Here is a 15,031-nt window from a genome sequence, read left to right as displayed (position 1 = left end):
CTGGACAGGGTCGTGGTGGTGCATGGCTGGCACCCAAAAACTTGAGAAGCTGAGGGAGGAGTATTGTTGAGTTTGAGCTGTGGTGGCAGAGGAAGACCCTGCTGCCCAGCAGAGAGGGAGGGGTGTGCAGTTTATGGCAAGTTGCTTAACCTGTGTGGGCTGATTGCTTCCCACTGACAAGTGATTGGTTAATTACCTGGCTTGTAGGCTGGCCTGAGACAGGCCAGGGCATCAGGAGACCCGCAGCCACAGTGTAAATAAGTCAGTTGCTATTCATTTATTCATTTTTGAATTAAAAAAAGAAAACAAACAGATTTGACAGGCAGGCATGGTGGTGCAGGCCTATAATCCCAGGACCCAGGAAACAGAAGCAGAACAATAGCTCTAAGTCACTACTCCAGGCTTTTATTTATTTATTTTTATTTATTTGTTTGTCTTGAGACAGGGTCTCACTATGTACTCACTACTTAGATCAGGCTGCCTTTGCCGCCTCTACCTCCAGAATGCAGGAATCAAAGGTGTGCACCACCAGCACCAGGCCAGGCTTTGACTTTTTTGAATAAGCGTTCTCCGGATGCAGCACTGGGTGCCTGGAACTCTAATCACCCTGTGTGTGCCTTTCAAGGGCTCCGATCACAGGCCTGTGCTGCCATGCCTAATTTTATGCAGGCCTTGGGATAGAACGCAGGGCCAAGAGCATGCTAGGCAAGTAAGTACTCTACCCACTGAGCCTGAGCATGGCATCTTTATTTGGCACGTGTCTCCTTTCACACACTGTGCGTCGGGCCCAGAGGGAGTGGCTTCGGTGTTCCCCAGAGATTAGGTAATTTTCCCCCCATTGTTGAAAATTGAACCCAGGGCTTTGTGCCTACACAGGGGCTCTACCACTGAGCCGCACCCCCAGCCCCTCACTGGGGGATTCTAGGTAGGGGCTCTACCACTGAGTAACACCCCCAGCCCTTCACTGGGGTTTTCTAGGCAGGGGCTCTACCACTGAGCCACACCCTCAGCCCCTCACTGGGGGATTCTAGGCAGGGGCTCTACCACTGAGCCACGCCCCCAGCCCCTCACTGGGGGATTCTAGGCAGGGGCTAGGCTACCACTGAGCCACGCCCCTCAGCCCCTCACTGGGGGATTCTAGGCAGGGGCTCTAACACTGAGCCACGCCCCCAGCCCCTCACTGGGGGATTCCAGGCAGGGAATCCTGCTAATACCCAACATTCTTCTTCTCACATATGTGGAAACTGAGACTGAGGCTGTCGGTGGGGTCTCAATCAAGTTGTGTTTTAGCATTTCACCATGCTGGGACAACTTGTGACCCTCCCCATGCAAGCCCTACAGCCCAAGAGGGAGGCTAAAGCAGGGGGGCTGGGGTTGGGGGAGGTCTGTGTCCTCTGCCCTTAATCCAAAGTCATCACACAGGGTGGCTGTGGGCTGTTTGCTGTTTGGTGCCTGCAATGTTTGCTCATCCTGGGGACAGGAATGGGACTGAAGGTCGTCCAGGTGGACATGAGGGACACTAAAAAACAAATGTGCCAGGGAGATGGGCGGAGAAAGAAGAGACTAGTGAAGGGGATGGGACAGGCTGGTGACCTACAAAGGTGGAGTCTGAGGACTTAGGAGCATCCCTGAGACCCAGACTGTCCTTCAAGTCATCAGGCATGCCAGCAAACAGAAACTCTCCTTTTATCTTTCTTCTTGATTTCTGAGACAGGGTCACACGGAAGCCAGGTTGGTCTCAAGCTCATGGTGATTGATCCTCCTGCCAAAACCTCCCAGGTCCCGACTCTCCTCTCCTCTTGGTCCCTGATCTCATCATGATTGAGAATCCCTACTCTTCCCGCTGAGTCCTCAAACCCTCATTCTTCTTACTCATCTTTCGGGGTGGGGGTTTAACTTCTCCAACTTGGGGCTATGGCAGGAAAATCTGGAGTGAAAGGGTGTTTGAGGAACTGGGGATTGTGGCTGAGTTGGTAGAGTGCTTGCCTAACACACATCAAGTCCTGAGTTTCATCTCTAGCATTGCATAAAACTAGGCATGGTGTCGAGACCAGCCTGGTCTACAAGAGCTAGTTCCAGGACAGCTTCCAAAGCCACAGAGAAGCCCTGTCTCGAAAAAAACAAAAAACAAAAAACCAACAACAACATAAAAAAAAACAAAAAAAAAACAAAAAAACAAAAAACTAGGCATGGTGGCACAGGCCTGTAATCCCAGGACTTGGGAGGCAGAGGCAGGTGGATCTCTGGGAGTTCCATGCCAGTCTAGTCTATGTAGGAAGTAGATAGCAAGACCCAGTCTCAAAAAGAAGGACAGAACTGAGGAAAGAGGAAACCCCTCAGTGAGCATCCAGGGATGTGGCTCAATGGTAGAGCCCCAGCCTAGAATCCCCCAGTGAGGGGCTGGGAGCGTGGCTCAGTGGTAGAGCCCCTGCCTAGAATCCCCCAGTGAGGGGCTGGGGGCGTGGCTCAGTGGTAGAGCCCCTGCCTAGAATCCCCCAGTGAGGGGCTGGGGGCGTGGCTCAGTGGTAGAGACCCTGCCTAGAATCCCCCAGTGAGGGGCTGGGGTGTGGCTCTGTTTTAGAGCACCTGCCCAGCATGTGTCAGGCCCTGAGTTTTGTGGGAATGCAGTGTATTTATTAAGACAGGCCTAGCATGATGGCACACACCTAAACACTCAGGAGGTTGAGGCAGGATGCTATTGAGGTGAGGTCTGCCTCCTCTACAAAGCCTCCTTGAGCCATGTCTTGTAACCCCCTCTCAAGGAAACCAAAGCAAACAAAAAACCCAAAGCCAAAAACTGATGTGTTTAAATTAAGCAATCATTGTTTTGACCCAATATTATTAAATGCTGGTGGCACTGTCGTCAGCTCTAGGTGGGCAATGGCTGCGGATCCATTGTCAACAACAGTCTTGGCCCAGTTCTCTGGAGTGGGGGTGGGGCTCATGGTAACAGTTCCCGTAAGATAAGCAGCTAGAGTCGGCAGAGCTGCAATGGAGAAGCCTGGCCCAGCCTGGAGGCTGGGAGGGCTTCCTGGAGGAAGAGGCACGGGTCCTAAGGCCTGGTACTGTGTCTGTCTTTCTGGCTCTTTTATGCCTTTCCTAGTCCCTGATAATCTGCTTTCTATTTACCTACATTTTCCACTTAAGAGTTTAATGAGCACCTACTCTGTGTAGGGATCAACCAAACCAGAAGAGTGCAAACCCATGATCATGCCAAGCTACGCACTCAGTCCAATTCCCTGCTGTGTGACCTTGCCCTAATAACTTTACCTCTCTGAGCCGCAATGCTCCTAGGACATGAATAGTGTGCTTATGAAGATTCTTTCGGGGAATCATAAAATTAAGACAATGCAGACAGGGGTAGGGAGTTGGAGAGATGGCTCAGAGGTTAAGAGCACTGGCTGCTCTTCCAGAGGACCCGGGTTCAATTCCCAGAAACCACATGGTGGCTCACAACCTTCTCCAGTTTGAGGGGAAGTGACGCTCTCTTCTGGCTTCTGTGGTGCACATTCATACACGCAGGCAAAACACCATACATGTAAAAATAAATATGTTAAACAAACACGTCCACCCACAGGTCGACCCACTCTCTGTATTGTCCCTCAGTCCCCTCCCCCCACTGCAGGCACTTCAGGGAGTATTTATTTGTTCACCACAATCTTTTTATTGGTGTGGGATGAGGAGGGACCTGCTACATCAGGTGGACACCTTGCTGTGTGAGGTGGCCCGCCAGGCACTCAGTCAAAGTCAAACTTGGTTTTGAGCTTCTCCTTCAATTTCCCGAATGTCTCTGAAAACCAGGACCTTTGGAGAGAGATGAGGGCAGGGTCACTATTTACTGAGCTCTCAAGGGGCCCAGACCCCTGCTTGCTACTCCCTTAGTGTCCCCTTCCTTAATCCCCGCCCACACAGTGGGATGAAAATCCTGGGGGGAGGGTCAGTTTCTCTGCCTGTTTTCTCATCAGTGTGGCAGTGTGTGTGTGTGTGTGTGTGTTTTGAGTTTCATGTAGCCCAGGCTAGCCTCAACTTTTTTCTTTTTTTTGTTTTTTGTTTGTTTGTTTTTCAAGACAGGGTTTCTCTGTGGCTTTGGAGGCTGCCCTGGAACTAGCTCTTATAGACCAGGCTGGCCTCGAACTCACAGAGATCCGCCTGCCTCTGCCTCCCGAATGCTGGGATCAAAGGCGTGCGTCACCAATGCCCGGCCACTTATACATTTTTTAAGCCTTATTTTATACATGAATGTGTGGTTGCCTGCAGAGGTCAGGAAACGGCACTGTGTCCCCTGGAGCTGGACTTTCAGGCTGTTGTGAGCCACCTGACATGTGAGCTGAGACAGCAAGTGCTCTTAGCTGCTGAGCCTCAAGACTGACTTCTTTTTTTTTTTTTTTTTTTTAAAAAGGATGGTTGTGAGCCACCATGTGGTTGCTGGGAATTGAACTCAGGACCTCTGGAAGAGCAGCCAGTGCTCGTAACCTCTGAGCCATCTCTCCAGCCCCATAACTGATTTCTTCAATTTGTGGATTCTGGGTATCAAATTCAGGTCTTCAACAGGCATTTTACACACGGCCTTCCCCCACCCGGTCTTCTTGTTTTTAGTTAGCTTCTTTCTCTTTTACCTTATTCTCTCTCTCTTGCTGGGATTAAAAGTATGTGCCACCACACCCCATAAGACCTGCCACCTCTTGCTTTCCGCCTACCCCTTCTCTAGCCTGTGCTTGCCTAAGCGGTCACCACCCTTTTCCTTGTCTCTCTCCTTGGCCCAAGTCATTCCCCTTGTCTGGAAGGCCATTCTCTCTTGTCTATAGATCTTCCTGCCTCAGGGCCTTTGCACTTTCCCTCCACAGGACACTTTCTTGACAAGTTTAGGCCTGGCTGGGTATTCATAATCAAACTCACACCTCTCTTTAAATGAACAATTTGTCTACTTGCCAAAATGAGCAGAAATTGGCTAACCAACCTGTTTACAACATCCAGATGCCTCTCTGGACGCCTTCATTTCCCCCTCAAAATCGCCCCCTCGTTTTTGTTTTTTTTCTTTTGTTTCTGGTTTGAGGCAGTCTTGCCCCGTGGCCAAGGCTGGTTCCTTCAGCCTCCCAAGTTGCTAGGGTCTCTTTCTGTTTTGTTTTTGCAGCGCCCCCCCCCCCCCCGCAGGGTTTCTTTGTGTAGCTTTGGCTGTTCTAGAACTTGCTCTGTAGACCAGGCTGGCCTCAGACTCACAGACATCTGCCTCCCTCTGCCTCCTCAGTGCTGGGATTAAAGTGTGTGCCACCAGCACCCAGCTAGTTGCTGGGGTCTTAACCCAGCATCCCCTAATCTCCCTTCTTTAGTTGTCTCTTCGGCTAGTCTGAACTGCAAAGCCTCTGGCCTACACAGCCCCCACTATGACACCCATCCCAGCTCCCCTACTTTCTGTCCCTGTTCTCTAGACTGGTGGTCACGTCCTGTCTCAAGAACATGTAGGGGGAGGTCAGGGTCTTAGGTAGCCCGCCAGCTCCAAGCGTGGGCCCTTCATTACCACCAGGAAAAACCTCTAACAGGTGGCTAGCCTGTTCCCCAGGCTCCAAGCACCTTAAGTGCTAGGTCTAAGACCTCAGGGGCAGTGTCAATCACTTCCCCACTGTGTCAGTGTTGGATTGCCCACTAGGGATTTTACACAGACATCCCGCCCGTGCCATGAAAGGGCCTAACCGGGTCCTGGTCAGAATTTCCTTCTGTTTGATGTGTTCAATGGCTGCCCGGGCCTTGTCTTCCAAAGTGTTCCCAAACTCCTTCAGCTTTTCCGGTAAATTCTCAAACGCGCTGGACAAGTCAGGGGTTGCTTGGGCGGGGGCTGGGCCTGCAGAGAGAGGGTTGCAAGCATGGGGGGACGGTTTCGGAGGGACCCCCCCCCGGACTCAGGGTGTTAGACAGTGGTGTAGCCCACCATCACTACGCTCCACCCCTTCTAGGAAGATCAGCCAATCCCAGGGCGGGGACGCCCTACGTCATCGGTAGCTAGGGCTCTTCTGGGCAGACTTGCCTCCCGCAGTACCACCTTGACGGAAACCTAAGCAGTCTGGCAGGTGGCGTGGGACCATCAAACGGCGGTAGTGGAAGGAGTCAAGGAAAGAAGGGAGCTCAGAGCTCCCGCGAGGGTCCTCTCAGGCCCGGGGGGGCCCACGACACCAGCTCCACACTTGCAAGCCCCTTCCTTACCTTCCAAAGCCATGGCCAGGACCACAATCAGGACAGGCAGCGAGATGAGGAGCCTCATGGTGGCTGGAGGGGCACCCTGGAGGCAGACGGGGGTGGGTGGGGGTGGGAGGGAACATCACTAGCGCCCCGACCCCACCCCCCCCACCATGAGCCCACCACACCGATCCCTTGGCTGGAGGAGGGATTGGGGAGCACTTTCCCACGCACCAACCTGGATCTAAGGATCTGTTGGGAGTATCGCAGGGGTGGAGTGGACGATCCTGCACAGGGGTTTAACAGGTTGGGGCGGGGGCGGGGCAGACTCATCGCCCTCCCCCTGGCCTCTGTGCCCACCTACTTTTTTTTTTTTTTTGACATAGGATCTTTGGCTGGCCTGGGACTTGTGATTCTCCTGCCTCTGCCTGCCTCTCTAGTGAGTGTTGAGAATACAGGCATGCACGACCACAACCGGCCCATCCTCTTCTGGATATTGGGAGCCAGGCCCCACCCAGGCCTATCATGTAGGCCTAAGACCAGTCACTGGTTAGCACCCTCACTCCCACGCAGGGAACACATTGGTCTCACCTGCGCTCTGAGGCCGTCCCACCTTAGGGGCTTAGAAACAACTCCTTCCGCATTCCCAAATCTCACCCCCAGCCCAAACTGCATCCTCAGGTTAGTTCTGTTCGGCCTTTTCCTTGTCCACAAGCCTCAACTTAGGATCTCTGTCGGGATGCTGGGAGCCTGCTTCTGCCTCCCTTCACCCAAAAAGCCTTTGTATCTGGGCACCCCAAACCCCCTTTGGTGCCGTCTGGGGTCTTAATTTGTCATCCCCTAATCCCCCTTCTTTAGGAGTTGCCTCTTCAGCAAAACTTCAGAGCCTCTCAGCTTGCAAAGCCCCACAGTGCCCCCCAACTGGCACAATCCCCACCCCCTGTCCCCAAGACACTATTAGCCTTGTTGGGCTTCCCAGGCCCCTCCTGGCCCCAAACCTGCCTGCCCTCCCCGTCCCTCCCCGAGGCTGGAGTCCAAGGCCTTTCCCTCCCCCAGAGCCGTTGTTGACCGCCAGTGACCCCCTGGCAGCTGGTGGCTGTGGGCCCCAGACTCTAGGTTGGCTGGCCCGTTGCCCCTGAAACCCACGTGTCAGCTCTAGGGAGGGGGCACAATGGGGGGGGCGGATGGTTGTGAAAGGGGTGGAAAAGACTCGACCCTGGCTGGGTTGCAACATCTCTGGGGCCAGCTCACAGCTTCCAGTCCCTGTGGGCGCCAGGCCTGACCTCCTTGTTTCCTGAGCTGAACACAGCTCAAGCCTGAAGTCCCCATTTGAATAATGTAACAGATTTCCCCCTACTCCACCCCGGTGCTTCCAATTTCATCTTCTCCCTAGCAACAGGAGCTCCTGAGCACAGGTAGAGTGATGGAAGCACAGATAAGGTCATTAACTCTTGAGATTTTTTGTTGTTGTTGTTGTTTGTCTTTTGAGACAGGGTTTTGCTGTATAACCCTGCTGTCCTGGTACTCATTGTGTAGACCAGGCTGGTCTTGAACTCACAGAGATCCGCCTGCCTCTGCCTCCCGAGTGCTGGGATTAAAGGTGTGTGCCACCAGAGACCAGCTCAATGTTGATTTTATTTTTATTTTTTTTGGTTTTTCAAGACAGGGTTTTTCTGTGGCTTTGGAGGCTGTCCTGGAACTAGCTCTTGTAGACCAGGCTGGTCTCGAACTCACGGAGATCCGCCTGCTTCTACCTCTGGAGTGCTGGGATTAAAGGTGTGCGCCACCAAGCCCGGCTCAATGCTGATTCTTACACTTCAAGATAACTTTGATTTTTTGGTAGGGTCAGCCCAGCACTCCAAGGCTTCCCTTACAAACCTTTCTGTAATGCCTTTATACTGTCCCTGCCCCACCCCTGGGTTGGACCAGGGCGATGGTGAGGTGGGGCTCCTCCATTGCTTACAACTCTCTGCTCTTGGTAGTACATTCCTGTGATCTCATCACTTGGAAGTCAGAGGCAGGAAGAAAAGGACTTCAAGAATAGTATTGGTTGTATAGTGAGTTTGAGGCCAGCCTGGGCTACATGAGATCCCGATGCAAAAACAACAATAAAAAAAAGGCTGAAGGGGTATGACTCAGTTGTTTGAACACTTTGCTAGCATGAGGGAAAGCCTGGGTGCTATCCGGAGCACTACATACAACTGGGGGTGACAGTGCATGTCTATCCAGCACCTAGGCTTCGGAGGCCGAAGATCAGGGGTTCAAGGTCAGCCTTTGCTACACAGAGACTAGCTCTGGGTACATAGAGGCTTCGTTTCAAACAAAAACAAAATCTCTCTGTAGAACTCAAAGTTGAGCTCTCAGCTAGGTCTTGGTGGTACAAACCTGTAATTCCAGCATTTCCAGCATTTGGAGCGAGCGAGCGTAGGCAGGAGGATTCAGCGTTCAAGGTCAACCTGGCTCAAAAAACACCAAAACAATCCAAGTCTTTGGTGGGAGACATGCCTGATATGGTCTCCCGAGGCTCTGAGAGTGTTTCTAGCCCCCATGGACACGAAGTGTGGCTGCCCTGAGCCCTGCCACTCAGCCCCCTGACCCTTCTTCTCATTGGGCCCCGTGAATCATCGTGGTAGAGGTGCCTGCCTCCAGATAATGCCAGAGTTTGGTGCCAGGAAAAGCTCCAGGCTCAGGGTGTGCCAGAGACAGTGGGGGGACTGAAGCCGTGATCTGACCCAAGTGACGGACAGCTCAAGCCCTGGCCTGCCCCTGTTGGTGGGAGCCCTGCTAGATTCCTGAGAACTGAGGGGGTGGGAGGGAAAGCCAGCCAGGGGCTCTCCAGCTCCTACCCTGACCCTTCTAGGTGCCAGCTTCCAATGTGAACAGGGAGGGACCTGGAGAAAACGTCTTTTGTGTCCCCAGCCTTAACTCATTCCCTCTCCATAGGCGAGTAGCACGGGCTGGGGAGAAGGGGTTGGTTTGGGGCTGCCTGAAGCCTGACCCGGAGGAAGCAAAGACCGAGCTAACTTCAGACTGAATGAGAAAGGCGAGGCTGCAAGAGGGAACAACCAAAGACCCAGAGCAAAAGAAACTGCGGGAGGGCGAGATAACAGAGGTTTAGGAAAACAGGAAGCCAGAAAAGGAAGCCTAAGAGGGAACAGAGAGGAGACAAAGCAAGGAGAGGGAATCAGATAAGGATACCGCGGGGGAGGGACCAGCTGGGACACCAGTAAACACGGCAGGCAGCCTCTCCTCTCCCACTTGCGACGGGCTCTCTGCATCCCTGTGTAGCAGGTGTTTAAGTCGGGAAAAGTAGCCCAGCAAAGATAGGGTGGTGCACACCTGTTTTCTTAGTTCCCGCGGAGGCTGAGGACAGTTTCAAATATTCGAGGCCTGCCAGGGCTGGACGTCAAGGAAACTCAGTTGAGATCCTAGCTCTGAATCAAAAGAAAGGCCGGAATATAGACAACTAGATGAGTCCCTACCTGGAATCCTCCAGTGAAGAGCTGGGGGTGTGGCTAAATGGTAGAGCCCCTGCCTAGAATCCTCCAGTGAGGGGCTGGGGGCGTGGCTCAGTGGTGGAGCCCCTGCCCTTTAAATTGCTAGTGTTATTTTGTTTAAAAAGAAGAAAAGGAGAAATGCTGAGACATGAGACATGTTGACTATAAGTTTATTATGAGGCCCTGCAGAGTAGGGAGACTAAGAAGAGGAGAGGAACAGGGTAAATGGCTGACCGCCATGGCCGGTCGCCATAGAGAGATCGTAAATGGGCAGGGACCTGTCCTTTAAAGGGGTCCTCTGCACCTGCGTGCAGACTCCGTTCCCATGGAACCCTGGGCTGATCAGGGTACTGCCCGTTCCACCAGGTAACAGGGGGCGGCCAGCATCATGCCTGAACCTTTCAGCTAGGTCCTAGGATTAATCTTTTTTTTTTTTTTTTGGGACAGGGTTTCCCTGTGGCTTTGGAGGCTGTCCTGGAACTAGCTCTTGTAGACCAGGCTGGTCTCGAACTCACAGTGATCCACCTGCCTCTGCCTCCCGAGTGCTGGGATTAAAGGCGTGCGCCACCACTGCCCGGCTCTAGGATTAATCTTTATTGCTGCAGAACCTAACAAACCAAACTAGGGCTGAGACAGAAACACGTAGCTTAGCCCTACCCTGCGGGGCAGCGGCAGCGTTCGTTCGTTTGTGTGACTAACGTGATGCAGGAAAGATAAACAGGGACTGAAGCTGTGTGGAATCACTCACAGGGACCCAACAGGTGCTTGGAGAATCTTTTATTAAGCAAGGGCCACACCAGAGGGCCCCGAGTGGTACTGGGGACAGGGCCACCTGCTGGCCATGGGTGTCGCCGCAGCGGCTGGGAGAGGGATACTCAATGACTCTCCTTTGGCACGGAGGTAGGGATGGGGCTGGTAGCCACGGAGGCCTGTATCTTCTCCACCAGGTTCGCCCACTGGCGCTGCATGTCTTCCACCAGGGGCTCGAACCAGCCCTTGAGGCGAGCCTGGAAGATCTCGGCCTGCAGGCGCATCTGCTGGGCCTGCTCCTCTACCTTGGCGCGCAGCTCCTCCATCTGCTCGCGTACCTCTTCTAGGCGGTCTCGGGCCTGGTTGCTCACCTCCTCCAGCCGCCCTCGGATGCGGTCACCCAAAGCCTGGGCGCGATCGCGCAGAGGCTGGGCAGCTCCGGCGCCTAGGCTGGCGGTGCGCTGGCGCCCCTGCTCCACCAGCGGGCCCAGGCGCTCACGGATGGCGCCCACGCCACGCTCGGCGCCTTCGCGTGCCCCGGCCTTGTAGACGGCTAGGCGCTTCTGCAGGTCCTCGGCGTCCCGCAGCAGGCGCTTGCGCAGCTTGCGCAGGTGCGTGGCGAAGCGCGCCCGCAGCTCCTCGGTGCTCTGGCCCAGCATGGTCTGCACCTCGCTGCGGTACTGCCCCAGTCGGTTCCGTAGGTCCTCCATGTCCGCCCCGAGCCGGGCCTGTGCGGCCTGCACCTCTTTGGACAGCCTGGCCCGTGTCTCCTCCGCCATGGGGCCCAGCTGCTCCTCCAGCTCCTTTTTGTAAGCCTTGACTTCCGTCATGGTGTCCTCCATCAGGACCCTGCAAGGCCCAGAGGGAGATGAGGACCAAGATTGGAGGACCCAGAAGACAGGGGTGAGGTGGGCAAGAAACTCAAGACAGAGGCGTGGCTGGCGGCGGCCTCTAGCTTGTATTCCCAGAAGTTGAGAAGCTGAAGCAGGATTGCAAGAGCCAGCCGTTGATGCCAGGCTGAGAGTTCAAGGCCAGCCTGGGGGTAGGTGCCCCGAGAGTCGGAGACCACCCCCCCATCGTGGGGGGGGGGCGCCTGGATATTCAGTGGGTGCAGAGGGTGAAAGGGATAGGGGCTGGCCACTCACGTCAGTTCCTGGGTGACTTGTGACGTCTGCAGTTCTTCCTGGACCTGCTCAGACAGTGTCTGTACCCAGCGCAGATAGTCCCAGAAGCGGTTCATGGCCTGCTCCCAGGGTTGGCTGCTCTGCCATGCCAGCTGCTCGGTCACCTCGGGCTCGAGCTCTGCCTCGGCCAGGCATCCTGTGCAGAGTAAGTTCAAGGCTGGGTCAGGACCTACAATGCTCTTGGGTCTCTTTGGAAAGACAGTGGGTCCGGGGTGGGGGTGGAGGGTGGAGTCTGTTCCATTACTACCAGCATGTACTGCCTTGGTATCCCATATAATACAGAGCAGAGACCAGGCAGGCATGGAATTAGAAAAATATACCTTCCTTTTAAAACAGATTATACACACACACACACACACACACACACACACACACACACATCTGTATGTTAACGTTTAAGTTGAGTGTGTGCCCTTGGAGGTCAAAAGACAACTAGATGGAATCGGTTTTCTGCTTCCTTCCACCATATTGGTCCTGGAGATGCCAGGTCTTCGGGCTTGGTGGCCAGCACCTTTACCCCCCTGAGCCAGTCTTCTCACTTTATAGATAGGGCAAATCAAGGCCTAAAGAGTAAATAAAACAGCTGCTCCGGGCTTCTGAGTCTCAGAGGGGCCTCAGAACTGCCTCCGCCCCACCAATGGGCAGCAGAAGAGACCTGGGGCTAGGAAGGGGTCCAGAGAGGAAGGAGCCCAGGAAGAGCCACCAGAGCAAGCCCTTGTCCCCATACCTGCCAGCAATGTGACCACCAGCACGGCCCACAGAGCCTTCATCTTCCCGATTCTGAGTGGCCAGTCTGGGGGAGGGAGAAAATGCCTTTGAACAGATAAGGGGTACTCCGCCCACCCAGAGAGCCCCACCCTACCTCCCTGTCTCAGATCTGAGACCAGTAGCCAATCACAAGCATTTCCCCAGGAGAGTACCCGCACTTCCCAAAGGTCTAGTTACTCCCCCTCCTGTGTTGGCTATCAGCATCCCTGGGGTGGAACCTCTGCCAAAAATTCCAGCTCCCTCTCCCGGGTTCAAATTCCACTTGACCAAGCCGCAGCGGGTAGTCCAATTTGCATTCCTCTTTCTGCCTTCCCGGCTAAGCCTTGCTTTCCATTTGGGTGCTAATTTAACGTGCTTTTAATCATCCTCCAGCCCAGCGAGGTGGTACCCCTCACATAACCCCAGAACTCAGGACGAGGAGGCATGAGGATCGTGAGTTTGAGACCAGCCCGGGTTACTTGGGGACTGTGATGGAAACCAGTAGGTGTTTATAAAAACACAGCCTAAGGCTCATTTTTGATTCTTTCGCTAAGGATGGCCCCACCTAGTTGTGCTGGGATGCCGCACACCTTATTCCTGGAGGTGGCCCTTCCGTCTCCTCCATCTGTCCTGACTCTGGCAATGGCTACTCACCTCGTGTCCTTAAGTTTGTCCCCAAGTGCCTCTATCATGCTTCCTGCCTTCCCAATTCTTGCCCCTGTTTTCTGGACGCCAGTGTATCCCAAGGTCCCCAGCCTACATCTTCCCAAGGTCCCTGGCTGAGTCCCCAGCCCAGTGTCTTACCAGCGCCTTCAGAAACAAGTCCTTAGCTTCCAGGGGCTGAGCAGGGCGCTGGATCCCAGACTTGTCCAATTATAGGGCTCCCCCTGCCCCGCCCCCTCCTCAGGGCTAGGGCGGGTTGAGCCAGCCCCCTGTCACGAGGTGGGTTGTCCTCTCCCCCCCTTCACAGCGGGGCAGAGGAAAGAGGTGGAGTTTGGAGGCCTTGTGACCCCCACCCCCCGACAAGGGAGCTGACACCATCAAATAATCCAGGCATCTTTCTCCATAGTGGGGTGCTGGAGCCCAGGGTACTCCTTCCTCCACTTTTCCCTGTGGGGAAGAGGGTTGGAAGCATAAATGGAAATGGGGGACCATGGCTATGTCTGTTAAGAGGCTAGGCTTCTGGGGTGAGTTTTAACCTTCTCCCCCTTCTTTGTTCATTCTTTAGGTACAAAAAAGGTGAACTCTCCCCATCCCTGGGCTGGGAAAATTCCAGTTCTTTTAGGAGCTGTTTGCGTGGAGACTGCCACTGGGTTTGAAGCAATACACAGCAAGGCAAGCCCTGGGAGCCCAAATGTCGGTACTTTAGTCCCGCCAGTTGCCAGACATGTGGCTTTGTGAGAGGGAACTACCCTCCCAGAGCACATTTTTTTTTTTTTTTTTTTGAGACAGGATCCGCAGGCTGGCCTCAAAGTCACAATCTTCTGCCTCCACACAGCAAGCTGGGATTTGCAGGTGTTGTGACACTGTGTCTGCACCTGGCTTTTGCAAGCAGTTTCTTTGCCCATAAAATTGGAAGAGCAGTTACTTTTTGGTGATGTGTGCCTGTAGTCCCCCGCCACTTGGGAAGTTGAGGCAGGTAGTTAGGGTGAGCTTAGGCAACTGAACAAAGACTCATGCTAACAACAGTGGGAAAACAGCTGCACCTGGGCTCTCAGGTAGGGCCAAGGGCTCCCACACTAGCAAGCTTGCTAGAGGCCCTGCCAGGAACACCCAAGCTTCCTGTTCACAGCTGTTGCCCAGAGAGGGTGGCCGTAGGAGGGGAAGCCACACAGTAAGGTTTGGCACCGGACTGAGCAGGCACATGATTGTACAGGATGGCAAGAGGGGAACACCTTATTCCAAGGGTAAGGGTGCCTGGCCAGGCCCAGGCCTGTTGGTTTTGGCTTCAGAGAGCACTGACAAGGAGTGGGTGTGGTGAGATGTTTCTGTGGGTTATTAAGGGTCAGCTCCATCGGCCAGCTAACATCCCCAGACCGCAGGTTTGTTGCTGTCTACAGGGACATCAACCAGTTTATCTGAGTTTTTGCATTGCAAAAATCCAACACTTCCGGCCAGAGTGCCTGTGGGCCCAGCCACCCAGGCAGGATCCAGTATGAGGCTGTTAGTGCCCCCCTCCCCCAGCAGGGACTGGAATGTAGCCCCGAGGAACAGCACTTTAGTGACCCAGCACCTGCCTGACACGTGAGGCCCCGTTAGTTACATCTTCAACCAGCAGAAAATAAAGCGGGGCCTTTCCTTTGTTTCAGTCTGGGAAGGTCCAAGGGCCCCTTCCTTCCCGAGAGCTACTTTCTGTATTGTGCTGAGTTTCTTCCAGGAACTCTGTTTCTTCCTGAAGTTCCCGAGACCTCTGACCTTCCCACCCGGAGAAAGTCGCCACAAGCTACCACTCAGCCCTTTTTGGATCAGGGAGGCTCCGGAGCCCCATCTCCCCGCCCCCACCCTGTTTGCAGAGACAAAGTCCTCTGCCACCTCTCAGGGCCAGGCGGCACAGGGGCGAGTGACCTGGAGCCACCCTCCCGGTGAGGCCAGGCCTGTGATGTCCCCGCGGTCGGTCGGTGGAGGGTGTGATGCTGGCCTGGCCTTCCAGGCCCTGCCGCGGTGCAACCACGACCCCGGGCGCCC

At 54.3% G+C, this 15,031-nt stretch overlaps 2 protein-coding genes across 2 annotated transcripts; both read right to left on the bottom strand.

The window, feature by feature from the left end:
* Positions 1-3,737: 3,737 nt before the first annotated feature.
* Apoc1 (apolipoprotein C1) lies at positions 3,738-6,253 on the bottom strand. Its single transcript, XM_035449194.1, has 3 exons — positions 6,196-6,253; positions 5,689-5,836; positions 3,738-3,804 (listed from the first exon to the last, which is right to left on the bottom strand). The coding sequence occupies exons 1-3, from the start codon at positions 6,251-6,253 to the stop codon at positions 3,738-3,740; spliced, it is 273 nt and encodes a 90-aa protein (XP_035305085.1).
* Positions 6,254-10,457: 4,204 nt separating this feature from the next.
* On the bottom strand, positions 10,458-12,430 carry Apoe (apolipoprotein E). The gene is made up of 3 exons (XM_027430875.2): positions 12,327-12,430; positions 11,561-11,735; positions 10,458-11,264 (listed from the first exon to the last, which is right to left on the bottom strand). Exons 1-3 carry the CDS (start codon positions 12,367-12,369, stop codon positions 10,541-10,543), a joined length of 942 nt encoding a protein of 313 aa, XP_027286676.1. The 5' UTR covers positions 12,370-12,430; the 3' UTR covers positions 10,458-10,540.
* Positions 12,431-15,031: the final 2,601 nt, after the last annotated feature.

This window comes from Cricetulus griseus, chromosome 9 (genome assembly GCF_003668045.3).
Source record: "Cricetulus griseus strain 17A/GY chromosome 9, alternate assembly CriGri-PICRH-1.0, whole genome shotgun sequence".
In the NCBI taxonomy this organism is placed as follows: domain Eukaryota; kingdom Metazoa; phylum Chordata; class Mammalia; order Rodentia; family Cricetidae; genus Cricetulus; species Cricetulus griseus.
Note: the sequence above shows the minus strand (reverse complement) of the source record. Positions and strands in the feature narration are given on the sequence as shown.